A 15549-nucleotide genomic window follows, 5' to 3' on the forward strand; every position below is an offset into this window, starting at 1 on the left:
TCGTCCCTCCGCTCGGGAGAGACTATCCTTTTCTAGAGACAATGAAGCAATCTCCCGCAGAGGCAACCAGACAAAAAGTTCAACTTCCGGCCCAAGAAACGAATGGAGACCTGTCGCTGAAGGCCTGAAGAGTACTACCCCTGCTCGTTCAAGCTACTCAAAAGTGTCTCATACCCCATCACCACGCCCTCAGCGGGAAGGAATCTCTACCCAGGCTGGCTCAGCAGAAACAAATAATAAATCTGTAGATGGAAGTATTCCCTCCCATGAGAGAAGGTCAGCTCTGGAACGACTCTCTCTCCCGACTGAAAGGGTACCCTTACTGCAGGATGGGGTAGCAAACTCAGCCTCAGGAAGGCTCCAAGAAGTCGATATCCAGTACCTTGAGGATAATCTTCCCCTTCCACAATCTGGAGGCATCAACGTTGCCTCAAGCTCAAAACAACAAAGAACCCCGATCATGGATCAGCAGGAAGGCTTTGTGGACAGATCACCTATAAGAACCTTGAGTGAAGATAGGATACATGTCTCCCTAAGACTAGGTCCGATGATGTCCTCTCCAGTGGATAGGAATACGCAAGGCCTGGTGGAACAACAAGCTCTTCATGCAGATGTTCCCCGCCTAGGCGCTACCTCAAAGAAAGGGAAGGGTCCGCTTCAGCTTCAGCCTGTCACTAAGAAAAGAACAACGAGAAGTTCTCCGCAAGGTCTTAGTGTGAAGAGAAGAAGAGTTACTAAGACTCAGAACTCCCCAAGACGTAAAGTTTCAGCCACTGCAGGACAGGCAAAGGGAGGACGAGCATCAGGATCTGAAGCTACTCAGCCTCGTATGACTATCATTCCACCTTCAAGGAGGAAAGGAGCGGATTTTCGGTCCGATCCAAAATCTCTTCCTTAGTCAATATGAGCTGGAACTGTCAAGGTATGGGGAGCGACCTGACAGTTCGTCGTCTCCGGGAATTTCGATCCAAAAATTCTCCGGAGATAATGTTCCTTATGGAGACAAAACGAAGCGATGAGGCGGTTTTCCAGATGTACAAAGGCACTGAATTTACAAACCACTTTACCGTACCTCCTGAGGGGCTTAGTGGTGGCTTAGCATTATCGTGGAAAGACAGTGTGCAACTGGAAGTTTTATATGCTTCAGCAAATGTAATTGATACAAGCATCTCTTTTAATGGAAAAAGCTTCTTTGTATCATACATCTATGGTGTGCCCCAGCGAGAAAACAGAGCTAAATTTTGGGAGGAAATTTCCTCCATTGGAGCACAAAGAACTGAAGCATGGCTGCTTACGGGAGACTTTAACGAGCTCCTTAATAACTCGGAAAAAGTCGGTGGCCCCTTGAGATGGGAAGGATCGTTTGTATCCTTTCGTAATTTCGTATCTCAGAATGGGCTTTGGGATCTCCAATTCTCTGGCAATTCCCTATCTTGGAGGGGAACAAGATACTCACACTTCATTCAGTCTCGGCTTGATCGTGTCATGGCAAATGTAGAATGGATGGAGATGTTTCCTGCTGCTAGGAGTGAGTATTTACGATTCGAGGGATCAGATCACCGACCAGTTCTCACTCACTTTGATCAGAATCTTAAGAAGAAAAAAGGAATTTTCCGATATGATAGGAGCCTAAGCGACAAACCAGAAATACGAGAGCTGGTGGAAAAGACATGGAAACAAAGTGAGGACTCTGTACTGTCAAAAATCTGCAGTATTAGGAGGAACCTGGTGGAATGGGTCAGAACACAGGCAACATCAAGCAAAGAAGCAATTACTCTCCACCAGGATTTATTGGAAAAGGCCCTCTCGGATTCAGTACAAGATCAGGAGAGAATTCATGAGATTCAAGCTGCACTTAATGAAGCTTACGCTGTGGAGGAAGCTTTCTGGCGCCAACGAAGCCGTATCCAATGGCTGAATGAAGGCGACAGAAACTCTAACTTCTTCCACGCTGTTACAAGAGGTCGTAGAGCGAAGAATAAATTCTCAGTGATTGAGAACGAAGAAGGGCAAGCGTTCTACGAAGAAGAGCAGATTGTTGATGTTTTTGGTCTCTATTACCAGAAACTTTTCACGTCTGGTAACACTGATGGGAAAGTGGTGGTTCAGGAAGCGTTAGCACCTAAGATCTCCGAGGAAGATAACCGTAACCTTATTGCTATCCCGGACAAGGCGGAGGTCACTGCCGCAGTCTTCTCTATCCATCCCGATAAGGCCCCAGGCCCTGATGGTTTCTCAGCTTCTTTCTATCAATCCTTTTGGGATGTGATCGGAGAAGACGTCTACGGCGACATACGAAGTTTTTTTGAAACAAGTCACCTCCACCCGAGGCAAAATGAGACCCACCTTAGGCTGATCCCGAAAACGACGAGTGCAAAACGAACCTCAGAGTATCGACCAATAGCCTTGTGTAATACTCATTATAAGATCATTGCGAAAATCTTGTCAAAGAGACTTCAGCCGCTACTGCAATCCATCATATCCCCTTCACAGTCCGCGTTCGTTCCCGGGCGAGCCATTTCCGATAACGTCCTAATCACCCACGAGATTCTCCATTTCCTTAGGCAGTCGAAAGCAAAGAAACATGTGTCTATGGCGGTAAAGACGGACATGAGTAAGGCCTATGATAGGATTGAATGGAGTTTTCTGCGGGAAGTGTTAACACGGCTGGGCTTTCATGAAGTATGGATATCATGGCTGATGGAGTGTGTATCATCGGTCTCATACTCTTTCTTGATTAATGGAGGACCGCAAGGAAGAGTGTTTCCTTCTCGAGGACTGAGACAAGGCGACCCACTCTCCCCGTACCTCTTCATCTTATGTACGGAGGTCCTTTCGGGTCTGTGCCAGCAAGCGTTGGTTAAAGGGACACTACCGGGAGTTAAAGTGGCGAGAAACTGTCCCCCAATTAATCACCTCCTTTTTGCAGACGACACTATGTTCTTTGGGAAGTCTAACGCCTCTAGTTGTGCGACTCTACTCTCGATCTTGGACAGGTACGAGTCTGCCTCGGGCCAGTGTATAAACCGAACAAAATCAGCCATCACTTTCTCTTCGAAGACGAGTCAAGCAACAAAGGAGAGAGTGAAAGATGAGCTAAAGATCACTAATGAAGGAGGAATTGGTAAATATTTGGGCTTACCGGAACATTTTGGCAGAAAAAAGAGAGATATTTTTGCAAGTATTGTGGACAGAATCAAGCAAAGAGCTCATAGCTGGACTTCGAGATATCTCTCCGGAGCTGGAAAAATGATTCTACTCAAAGCAGTTCTCGCAGCGATGCCAACATACGCGATGTCCTGCTTTAAGCTTCCGGTCTCGCTATGCAAACAAATCCAGTCCGTTCTCACTCGCTTTTGGTGGGATGTGAAACCGGAGATCCGAAAGATGTGCTGGGTCTCTTGGGACAAACTTACTCTACCACGAGGTGCAGGCGGGTTGGGTTTCAAGGAGATAGAGATCTTCAATGATGCTCTCTTAGCAAAGCATACCTGGAGGCTGTTGAAAAACCCCCACTCTCTCTTGGGACAAACCTTGCTAAATAAGTACTGCCTATCTGAAAATATTCTAGAGTGCACTGCACCGAATTCTGCATCACATGGCTGGAGGGGTATCTTAGCAGGGAGAGAAATAATCAGGAAAGGAGTTGGTTGGGCTATTGGAGATGGAAGATCTGTGAGGATTTGGGGAGATAATTGGCTATCTTCATCTCAGCAACACAGGCCGATTGGACCCCCAACAAGAGAATCTCAAAATTTTCTTGTCTCGGATCTAATGCTCCCCAATGCAACAGACTGGAACGTGGAGAAAATAAAGCTCCACCTACCTCAGTTTGAGGTCGCCATTAGAAAGATTGTGCCAAGTCGTTTTTCCCAGGCAGACGAGTTGGTATGGCTTCTAGAGAAATCTGGAACATACACCACAAAGACGGGCTACGCGTTGGCAAAACTGAACGTGACAGGCAATCAAGATGGCTTTGATTGGAAGAAGTATGTCTGGAACGTTGCCTGCTCTCCTAAGATCAGACACTTTCTCTGGAAGCTGAAACACAAGGCGGTTGCTGTAGGAGATTCACTTACTAAGCGTGGAATGCAAGTCGACGGTAAATGTAAAAGGTGTGGCGAAGGTGAATCGGTTATTCATGTCATGTTCCTGTGCCCTTTTGCAAGAAAAGTTTGGGAGAGTTGTCCATCTATCCTCATCCCAAGCTCATCGTTGGTTCAGACAATAGAAGATCTCCTAAAGGCTTGCTCCCGTATGATAAACCTTCCGCCTACAGGTCTGAGTGTTCCCCTCTATCCTTGGATCATGTGGGCCCTCTGGACTTGTAGAAATCAGTTGTGTTTTGAAGATAAGTCTTTCTCGGAATCAGAGGTCCTTACTAAAGCCATTAAGAGTGCACGTGAATGGCAAAATGCTAAGGCCGTCAAAACCTCCTCTGCTTCATCTAAAGACTTGCCGATCAAGACTTCTCAGGCTCAAATGCAGGTAATGGAAACGGCTTTCTCCTGCTACTCGGATGCTGCTTGGAATAGTAAGACTTGTGCGGGAGGATTGGGCTGGATCTGCTACAAACCGGATGGAACTATGATGTTCAAAGGCGCGACGGCCCAACCAGTCATTGCCTCGGCCTTGGTTGCTGAAGCTTTGGCTTTGAAAGCAGCTTTTGAAGCAGCGATTTCATATGGTGTGAAAGACTTGGTCTGTTTCTCAGACAATAAAAGTCTAATCAACTTGATTACAGGAAACACGTCTGTGATCTCTCTCCATGGAATCCTTCATGACATTGGTGTTCTGCGCCAATCTGTTTCCTCTATCTGTTTTAAGTTTGTGAGTCGAAATTGTAATTCGGTTGCTGATGGCCTAGCCAAGGCAGCTCTCTTCTCTGTTTCGAACTCTCTCCTTAGGAACCCAAACTCTGTTTTCGGAAGTTAATTTGAAGAAGAAAGGTTTGATCAAAAAAGAACTATTTTCAATCATAACAGTATATTATTTGACTTAAATGAAAAAAAAATCAAAGTTCTCACATGTTCCGTTAAATATAATCCGTCCAATCTTCAAAACTTAATTATTTGTAAAGCAGGACATTATAAGAGATTAATAATTATTATAGATAATAGATTATTTTTATAGGAATATGATATCATTAGATCAATTTCTATAGATTGCTTTCTATTCATTATTTTATGTAATATATAAATATAAAAAGAATTGATCAAATACTATTACACTTTCTATAAATAAAGAAATCTATGGACCTAATCTTTTATATTGCAGTTAGATCTTATATTCATGTAATCTATATTATTAACCCATGTTGAATCTTATCCCTGGTGATATGATGGTGTGTTTTGTACTTTTGCACTATTATAATCGTGTAACAAATGAAATAATTAGTCTTTATATACAAACTCCAAAGTATCAATTTTTATATTCTCAACTAGAATAAAGCATGTGCTAAAAATACATACACTAGCCGCCGGCCCAACATTGTCGGCCAATAAACGAACAACAAAGTGGCGGCAATTCAAGCCTACGGTGGTCACGCCCGCACCAGATATTTATCTTAATTTAGTACAACCAGTCAAAGTAGTCGACTAATCACATACCAAGACAAGTGCTAGAAGTAAATTAATTAAGACAGAACATTGGTGTTCCAAAAAAAAAAAAAAAAAAGACAGAACATAACTTCTTTTGATTTTCTCTCTCTCTATCCAAACCAAACACCATTCTGAGGTATTCTTTTTGGTCTCTCTCTCTCCATCAAATCGAATAAAAGTTTCTAGATTGGTGAAGTGTCTTTACTTTAGCTTGTCTCGTTCTTACAGATCTTCTAGCTTTAGGGAGAAAAGATGCAGACAAGATATATGGAGAGGACTAATAGTATGAGAGAAAAGAGAAAGCTTGAGGAAGATGATGATAACAATCAGCAGCAGCAGCAGCCTGAGCGTAAAAGACCCGCTCTTGCAAGGTAATCTATGCTGCTACTTGTCTTAGTTTCAAACCCTTTTAGTCTGTGTTGTGTTCTGAGTTTCAGATTCTCGCTTTTCAAATCTACAATTGATTGATTATTTGTGTGAAGCAAAAAGTGTTGTTTAGATGTTTTGATTATTGAATTTGAGAAAGCTTGTGTATGTTCTTTGCAGTGTAATTGTGGAAGCCCTGAAGATGGATAGCTTACAAAGACTTTGCTCGTCTTTGGAACCTATTCTTCGCAGAGTGGTAAGCGAAGAAGTGGAGAGGGCACTGGCGAAACTAGGCCCCGCAAGACTTAGTAGTGAAAGGTCCTCTCCCAAACGAATAGAAGGCATCGGTGGAAGGAACTTGCAGCTGCAGTTCAGGTCTAGACTCTCCGTTCCTCTCTTCACCGGAGGGAAGATAGAAGGGGAGCAAGGCGCTGCCATCCACGTTGTACTGTTAGACGCCACAACGGGACATGTATTAACAGTAGGACCTGAAGCTTCTGCTAAGCTTGATGTTGTTGTGCTTGACGGTGATTTCAACAGTGAAGACGATGAAGGCTGGACTGAAGAAGAGTTCGAAAGCCATTTGGTGAATGAGCGTCAAGGAAAGAGGCCGCTCTTGACCGGGGACGTGCAGGTGACGTTGAAAGAAGGCGTGGGGACGTTAGGAGAGCTTATCTTTACGGATAACTCGAGTTGGATAAGGTGCAGAAAGTTCAGGCTGGGGTTAAAGGTCTCTTCTGGTTACTGTGAGGGGTTGCGTGTGCGCGAGGCGAAGACTGAAGCTTTCACCGTCAAGGACCATCGTGGAGAGTGTAAGTTCTTCCTTTCATTTGAGTCACATTGAAAACATTTTTTTGTTACTCTCTTATTAGGCCTGGGCATTTGGGTACCTCTTCCTACCGTATGGGTACAATGAGTATCGGTTTTTTCGGGTTTTGAAAATGGTCCTATTCGGATATTAAAAAAAACAGGCTGGGTTCGAGTCTGATCCTTCTGGATCCGGGTGGGTTTGGGTTTTAGCCAAAGTAACTAAACTACTCAAATTCGGGTATTTTATATCTAAACTACTTAAACTTATCTAAAAGTAACTAAAAAACCAAAAATACTCGATATTTGGTTTGAACGGGTTACAATGTTTTTTCTTCTGAAAGTAACCATAGATAATTAGATACAATGTTATTTGGGTGTTTTGTATCCAAAACATTTATTTTTATCTATTAATACCCGAAATAACTAATATTTGATTTATAATTTTAATTTTAGATATTAGTATAATTATACATTAGGGATTCTAATGGTTATTTTCTACAGTGTACAAGAAACATTATCCACCTGCTTTGGATGATGAAGTCTGGAGGCTGGAGAAGATCGGTAAAGACGGAGCTTTCCATAAGAAGCTGAACAAAGCAGGAATCTACAACGTTAAAGAGTTTCTACGTCTTATGGTGAAAGACTCTCAGAAACTAAGGACTGTAAGTGCACCATCTCCACTATCCATTGTATCTTATCAAGATGGTGAAAGTTTCTTTCTTACTCTCGAGTTTTTTTTTTTAATCAGATTCTTGGGAGTGGAATGTCGAACAGGATGTGGGAGACACTTGCAGAACATTCCAAAACATGTGTCTTGAGTGAAATGCTTTACGTCTACTATCCTGAGGACTCAGTTGGTGTTGTTTTCAACAATATCTATGAGTTTAGTGGTCTTATTTCAGGGAAGCAGTACTATCCTGCGGATTCTCTTTCTGACAACCAAAAGGTTTGTCCTTCTTATAGATATACACTTGTTTCTTCTCTCTTACTTGGTAAATAGTAAACTGTTGATGTATTATATGCATGGTTCTAAAAATCGTCTAGGTGGCAGCACCGCCTAGACCACAAATAGGTCCTAACCGAAACAATTTTCTTAAAATCCGATTCAAACCGGTTTAAACTATTCTAAATCTGTTTAAACTGTTCTAAATCGATCAAAATTAGGTTAATTTTGAAAATTAAGTAATAATGTTAGTATAAATCCAAAATTTTGTTTAGTTTATTTTGTTATATATATTTAATTTTGATAATTAATCAAAACATTTTTATAATCAAACCCAAAAGCTAAAATATCTTATGTAAATGTAAAATATATTGAAGATAAATAAAAACTTTGTTAACGCCTAATCCTCGCTTGGATCCCGAATAATCCGTCAAGTCGCTAATTCTTTATAGAGCGCCTAGTTACAACCTAAATAATTCTTAAACATTGATTATATGTATAGGGTTATGTTGATGCATTGGTGAAGAAAGCATATGAAAACTGGGATCAAGTTGTTGAGTATGACAGCAAGTCACTGATGAACTTCAACCAAGTTAACAAGACAGCTGAGATAGATTACTCAATGCCAGTTTCTGTTCCAAGCCAACCTTCTACATCATATTCAGACATAACCGGTGAAGGTGAGTTGATCTTAAAATCCATTTTCTTTTTGTTGTGAATCCGAATTAACAGCCATTCTTTGGGTTTTACAGCATCAGTGTACAATCAGATTCCGGCTTCAAGCTTCCAAGCTCAGTCTGATACTACCTCTTACATGCACTATGGAAACGCTTCATTTGCACCTCAAGACCAGCTAGTTAGCAACACTCATGAGTCACAAGGCATGATGAATAGCAACGGTGGTGGGAGATTAGCACTAGGTCCACCGTCAGGTTCCCAAAACAACCACTTGGTGCAGCCTCATACTGAGATGAACCCGTTTAATGATTGGTCAAACAGAGGAGGTGATGGGTTTTTATCAGAGGAAGAGATAAGGGCTAGAAGTAACGAAATGCTTGAGAACGATGATATGCAGCAGCTGTTGAGACTCTTTAGCATGAATGGTGGTGGTGGTGGTGGTGGCCCTCAAACTCCGATGAACATGGGGGAAGATGGGTTTGGGTTTCACTCTTTTGGTCAGTCTTCGTTGGGTGATTATGAAGAAGAGCGTTCACAGTCGGGTAAGCCTGTTGTTGGATGGCTAAAGATCAAAGCAGCTATGAGATGGGGCTTCTTCATCAGGAGGAAAGCTGCTCAGAGACGTGCGCAGATTGTTGAACTCGATGAGGACGAGTAGGAATCAAGAACTAATGGGTTTGTTAAAGAGTTTCCCAGAAGAAGAAGTCTGTCTTTTGTGGTGGTTTCTTCTTCTTCTTGTGGAGCTTCATTTGTATAGTGTAAGCTTTCTTCTTCTACTCTTCTACTTGCTTGTGCTTTATATGTAATCTCTACTTTGACCAGCTTGTTTTCAAGAAACTATAAAAAACCTGTTGTTGTAATTTTATTTTCTCAGTTGTGTGTTATTTGTGCTACTTGTGATTTGGTTTTTTTTCTTGGGAAGATTAATGAGAGACTGAACTCTAATTTCCGCAGAGAATAGTTATAATAGATACATCAATGAGGAGGCTCTCTATAACTCTATGTGTCACCTTGAAGAGGATCTTTTCTACAAAAAAAAAAAAATAGTTCACTTATATAGATCAGGTCATGACCTATAAAAATAATCATATGATATCTTATATTTCTTTTCAAGGAACTCATTAAGAGTGATAACAAAGCTTCAAGATCAGATCGATTGTTAGGTTGAGCTCTGCTAATGACTGCATCAAGACAACACCATTATGATAAGCTATGGTCTGGTCTTTTCTAATCCTTTAAAACCATATAGTTAAAATATTAAGCTTAATAAAGGTAACCAACTTTACACATTTCTTTTAATTAAACAAGCTTAATATTCAGCGAAGCTTCTTTGCTTTGCTGAATGATCATTACATTGTTGTTGTAATTGTTATGAATATGAGGAAACCAAATGGAGAAAAACGTGGAAGATTTGAAGATTCTGGCTGAGCAGTGGTTCTATCAAGGAGTCGAATTTGCTCAACATATACCAAAGAATCAGCTTTATGCTGCTGTTGGTGCTCTGTTACTAACTACCATCTTCTTATTCTCTCGTAAGTAGTGGACATCACATCTTTCTTCTCTTTCAACTCTGCCGAGGATTCTTCTAGGCTTAGATTTTTGATATAATAGTTTTCTTGCCTTCTTGTTTGCGGTTGAGGAGTTTCATGTCTACAGAATGCCTACTTTAAACTCGTGATGAATCTTTAGTATAAGCTCATTTAGTGTACAGTTGCTTCTTTGTTTTTGATGTCTCACCTTGATTATACATAAAGAAAACCAAACGTTTTGCTGGTTAATGTCGTCACTTTTGGTGCAGTTCGCTTGTTCAGACGTACGAAATCCAATAATGTACTCCCGTCTAGGCTTAGCGGAAGTGGCAAAACAGTGCTCTTCTATCAAGTTAGTGTTTATCGGTTTGTATACCAAATTATATCTATATGCCGCAGTTTTTTGATAAATAACATCCATTAAATATATTCGGTATCACCAAATCCAAACAATTTTTTCTATTTCGGTTCGGTTCAGTTTTGTTGGTTCGGTTTTACCAGATTGAATACCTCTGAATGTAGATCTAAACAATGTACCCAAAAGTCTTTTCTACATCTTTTTTAAGGTTTCTTGGTACCTAATTTGCTTGTTAGCAGATTGAGTTTTTTCTTATATCATTTCTACATTACCAAATAATGATATTCACATTCTTATAAAACACACAATCAGCTTTTTATTCTTTACTAAGCGTTTTTTTTCTGTACATAAAAATAATTAAGAACAATAATTAAAAACAGAAGACAATAGCTATTCAGAATATATTATCGAGAATATATTACCTCCATGGAGGAACAGAATATATTTCCAAGATAATTTTTGAATACTATATTGTATTGACAGCGTTTACGACAACCATGGCAGATGGGTCGGCTGAGACGGTTGTTAGGGATGATCTCAACTTTGCGTCCGTAGTATGTATATAGCTCATTTCCTTCCTTCAGATAGATGTCATTTCCTAGTACACATTCTGTATGGAATGTGACTCTACACTCACTGCATGTGTAGTATCCTTTCTTCGGATCTGTTGTCTCCTCACAAATTTGGCACCAACAAGGACCACTTGCAATTTTCTCATAAGAAAGGGTGAGCATATGCTCATCATGCTCATACTTAACCTTGTAAGGAAGACTGGCACAACGACAGCACAATACAAAGTCACGTTCAATACAATTTAAACTTATACTTTCTGTTCTTTCACATGCCGAACATTTTTGATAAGATTTTCGTTGATAGAATAAGAAGAAAGGATGTGGATGAGATGGATGATCGACCAGTTGTGATAAGGAGGCACATCTTACGTCCAGGTAGTAATTTAGACACCCTTCGCCACACGTGTATCCGAAACCGCAAGAGTAGCGATTGCAAAATCGACAACAAAAATAGATTCCTCCTTTAACCAGAATTAATCGGTGGCGATGTTCAATACGTTTTATGCGAGGAAGATTTGCACACGTTCCATGGAGAAAAAAATCACATTCCATACATGTATAAACATTACCATCATAAAGAGGAAGTATGCACGCTCGACAATATTGTTGTTTTGCATCAAAAACTCCTTCAATATCTTCAATAAATTTCATGCGATGGTGTGCATGCCTAAAATGTCGTATAATTCCATCACCCATCTCCTCAAACGACGGCTTAATATTATCATCTTCCAGCTCTGGTTGGTCCTTGAGTTCCTTACCAGCCCATACATCAAGCAAAGTAGCACAGTTAGTGTGCACTGCATAGGCGCAACTCTTTGTGCAAGAATATGATCCATAGTTTTCATCCATCTTCTGGCTACAAACTCCGCAAAACCAAGAATTTCCGAAAGGAAGAGAACTAGTAAAAGAAAGACGGTGGCTGTGACAAGATATTCGTATGACGTGTGGCAAGTTGATACATCTTCCATGGACAATAAAATCGCATTGAAGACAAGAGTAGAAGCAATTTTTGGTATCATCAGATGCGCAAACATCGCAAGTAATTGGTGCTTTTCTAGGAAAGTAATGGAGGGTATGCTCATGCCTTTCTGGATTGTGTATAGTAGAAAACTCTTGTTTGCTTGCACAAAGAGGATCCATAAAAAGATCAGAAATAGAAGAATGATAAACTAGTCCGTAGATTTCTAACCCACAACAAAGACATTCCCGTCTAATACCCCTATCATATTTGAGAAGCTGAAGAGGATATTTTGGGTGGTAAGAGGAAATGAATATAGGAGGAGACTCAACACATTCTTTGTGGTAATAGTTATAACACTCGTTGCAATAATAAAAATAGGTGGTACCAGTTTTATAACTTCTACAAGCCCAGCAGTAGTGGTCGCTTCGTTCGCCTTCTTTATTGTTGCATCCAAGAACCGATCGGAGATGGTGAGAATTTAAAGTGCCCTCGTATTGAACATCAGAGATGATGAGATAAGTTGTTTCGCCAATTGTTTTCTTTGGGAACCATTGTACTGCTTTCTCATTTACGACAAGGCATATGAAAGAAGGAGGAGGGTTGTCCATGGAACTCATGAGTGCTATATTGAAAACAGTTTAGATGGTTAGATAGATGTCGAGAGTTCAATCTATAAATAAGACCAACATTGGAGATAACTTCATTTCTATAACTTTATTTATTTTTATTTGTAAGGCAAATTCCTCACCCAAAAGCCAAGTATTAATACTAGCCTTATATTCTATATATATATATACACGCAAAGTAATAATAAAATGTCGTTTAGGAGACAATTCTATATTCCTATCTTCATTATTGCACTCTCTGTCACGGTTCAAGACTAAAATCAAAGTCTATAATTTGGAAGGTTCACATGTACGCGTGTTAGAGATAGATTGCATCCCTTTACAATGTAGCGCATCTTTCTACAAAGTCCATTGAATAAGAGAGTTCGGTCCATTAGCTCGGCCGAAGATTTGTCCCGAAAGCTCGGCCCAAAAGATCAGCCCAAAAGCTCGCCTCGAGAGCTCGACACGTAATGAATCAGAAGGGTTTGGCATGTTAAGCTCGGTCCAGCACTCGACCTATTTTATTAGGTCAAGTCAACTTTATAGCAAAAAAAGAGAAGAGGTTTAGATATAAAAGAGGGATATGAGAAATCAAGAAAGGCATTTAGACTTTACCACAAAGATTGATGGTTAGAACTAGGGGTTTCTCTATTTAGATTTAGTCTCACCGACTTGTATTTTTCTGACACACTCCCACCGAGTGCGGTTTCTTTTCTTTCTTGTTCACACACAACTGTAATCTTTCTCAATTAATCAATAAAACACCTTTGAAATAACCTACACTCGAATTTTGTTCATCTCCTCAGAGCTGACCAAACTCATATTCAATGGTTGGCATCCATTATGGGTTATACAAAGTAGCGTAAGATCAACATGCCTATCGGCGGTTTACCCGGCGGAAACAAACCTAGACAGGAAACAGAAGCACCGAACATGATGGAGATAATCAAAAGTATCACATACCACCTTGCCCAGCAGTACGAAGCTCATAAGGCGACAAACGATCGTCTCGCCGAGCAAACCGCCATCATCACCCCCCTATCTAGTGAGCGGTCATGCGACGATTAGAAGACAACTCTTCATCACAGAAAACCCTACGACTGGTGGCGGAGAGTTGACGACAAGTCGACAAATCGCCGATCTCCATATCTCGAGCAAGTCACTAACTACCAAGTAACGGGCTTGGCCCCATAGATTAAGCGCGTCTTCGCCGCAACCCTAATGTTCCCTTTTTTGAAGAGGATCACTAACATCAAGATCCGTCAAACATACGAACTTTGCATCCTATCATATTCCGACGACACATATCCCACCGACCATGTGGCTGCGTTCAATATAGTCTACATCCTAACTTCTGTCACAAAAGAAATTTTAGTATAAAACTAAAATGTACACAAAAAAACTGTGATCGTTAAATATAGAATGTGAAGCTTTGTTTTGGAGCCTTAAAATGTATACATATCCTACATAAAAACGATATAGTGTTCGAGACGGATTACTTGAAAATGGTACACTAAGGAAGTGGTCTATTTCATCATATGACATGTTCTTCGTGTAATAAATAAAAAGATGTATGTTGACAAAAAAAAATGTATAATTTAGAATATTCTATCAGCGGAAGTACATATTCATAGCGTACATCTAATCATTCGTATATATTAAGTAGTTGGAAAATATGATTTTTGTCCATTTAAAAAGATATAATTGTTCACATGCAATAAAAAAATTGCTGATGATAATTTTTATTTTTAAATTTGGCACAAAATGATATTTCATATTTTATATAGTTGTTATTAAACCCTAACTACTCATATAACCCAAAATATATAACGTTTTGTACATGGAAACTGAAAAAGCAAACAAGAAGTAATGAAAAAATTTAAACAAAAATGCAATGAAAATATTGCTAGTCTGGATACTCTATGAATATTGCTCCTCACAAATATATCAATAAATTTTAATTTGATTTGTTCTTTCATTCAATTCAAACAAAAAAATTCTGGATACTCTATGAAGCAAACCAAATAATAATATATAATAATTCATAAGAAACAATTTTTTTAAAAAAAAATTCCAATAATCTAGGAATAAATATCCGATATGTCATATGGATATATAGTTATATACTAGGCCTATTATATACATATATTTTAAAAATTACATATAAAAATTATATAATTATTATTTGAAGTAAAGTTTACTGTATTTATTTATTAAATTTATAATTTTAGTTTTTGAAATTTAAAAAGTAAATAACCTTTTATTTTTGTAATAAAATATTTTTATTATATTATTTTATTTTTATCAAATCGGAGATCTTGTTTAAAGTATAAGATTTTCAGATATTAGGATATCCAATATCCAAATAGGTAAAATCGGATATACTGAATAATTAATTATTAGACAAAAGTCACAAAACAAGTCGAACTATTTATACTTCCAATCCGGATATTTGAATAGTGACCACCCGTAAAAAAAAGAAGAGAGATTATCAAAATATCATATTCATAGATTTAGGTTTTAGACTTGAGGGGTGGGATAGAATTTTTAGAATGTGAAATTCAAGATACTAATAAATATATAAATAAATACTTCAAAAATATTAAAAAAATTAAAAATAGTTTCAAACATAATTTTTGATTTTGAAAAAAATGAAAAAAAAAATCGAAAAAAATATTCAAATTTATAAAAATATTCGAATTTGAAAAATTATAATTCGAAATCATAAATTTATTTATTATTTATTTAAATTATTATTTATTATATATATTGAGAACAAATGTATAAGAGTCTTTTGCCACTTAATGAAGAAAGTATTTTTGAAAATGTGTCTTTAGTGGTGGTAAATATGAATAATGGTACCGTAAAGAAAAATTAATTGCTAGCTACTCGAAGTATTGCCCATTACATGGATAGCCATGCAAACTAAACTAATGTATAGATAGCTACACGAAATATATGTTATGCATTCCAACATCCCTAAACTTAATGTTGTTATGTAGTTAACATCACAAATTTAATTTTATCAATCCAAAAAGTGACGTGGACGTCTGAGATATTAACCCCGTTTAATTTTTCCATTCGTCAGTTAAAATTTGACTCACCAGATTGTAAGTTAACTAAT

General features: G+C 38.7%; 1 protein-coding gene across 1 annotated transcript; it reads left to right on the forward strand.

The window, feature by feature from the left end:
- The first annotated feature begins 5596 nt into the window (after positions 1 to 5596).
- Positions 5597 to 9350, forward strand: LOC106441702 (calmodulin-binding protein 60 C). The gene is made up of 7 exons (XM_048739650.1): positions 5597 to 5736; positions 5829 to 5971; positions 6147 to 6778; positions 7278 to 7438; positions 7525 to 7722; positions 8222 to 8399; positions 8472 to 9350. The coding sequence occupies exons 2-7, from the start codon at positions 5853 to 5855 to the stop codon at positions 9053 to 9055; spliced, it is 1872 nt and encodes a 623-aa protein (XP_048595607.1). The 5' UTR covers positions 5597 to 5736; positions 5829 to 5852; the 3' UTR covers positions 9056 to 9350.
- Positions 9351 to 15549: the final 6199 nt, after the last annotated feature.

This window comes from Brassica napus, chromosome A9 (assembly GCF_020379485.1).
Source record: "Brassica napus cultivar Da-Ae chromosome A9, Da-Ae, whole genome shotgun sequence".
Taxonomy (NCBI): domain Eukaryota; kingdom Viridiplantae; phylum Streptophyta; class Magnoliopsida; order Brassicales; family Brassicaceae; genus Brassica; species Brassica napus.

Coding starts and splice junctions, on each gene's coding strand:
- LOC106441702 (XM_048739650.1), top strand. CDS start 5,853: ATGCAGACAAGATATATGGAGAGGACTAATAGTATGAGAGAAAAGAGA. Junction 7,439..7,524: donor ACTCTCAGAAACTAAGGACT/GTAAGTGCACCA, acceptor TTTTTTAATCAG/ATTCTTGGGAGTGGAATGTC. Junction 8,400..8,471: donor TTCAGACATAACCGGTGAAG/GTGAGTTGATCT, acceptor TGGGTTTTACAG/CATCAGTGTACAATCAGATT.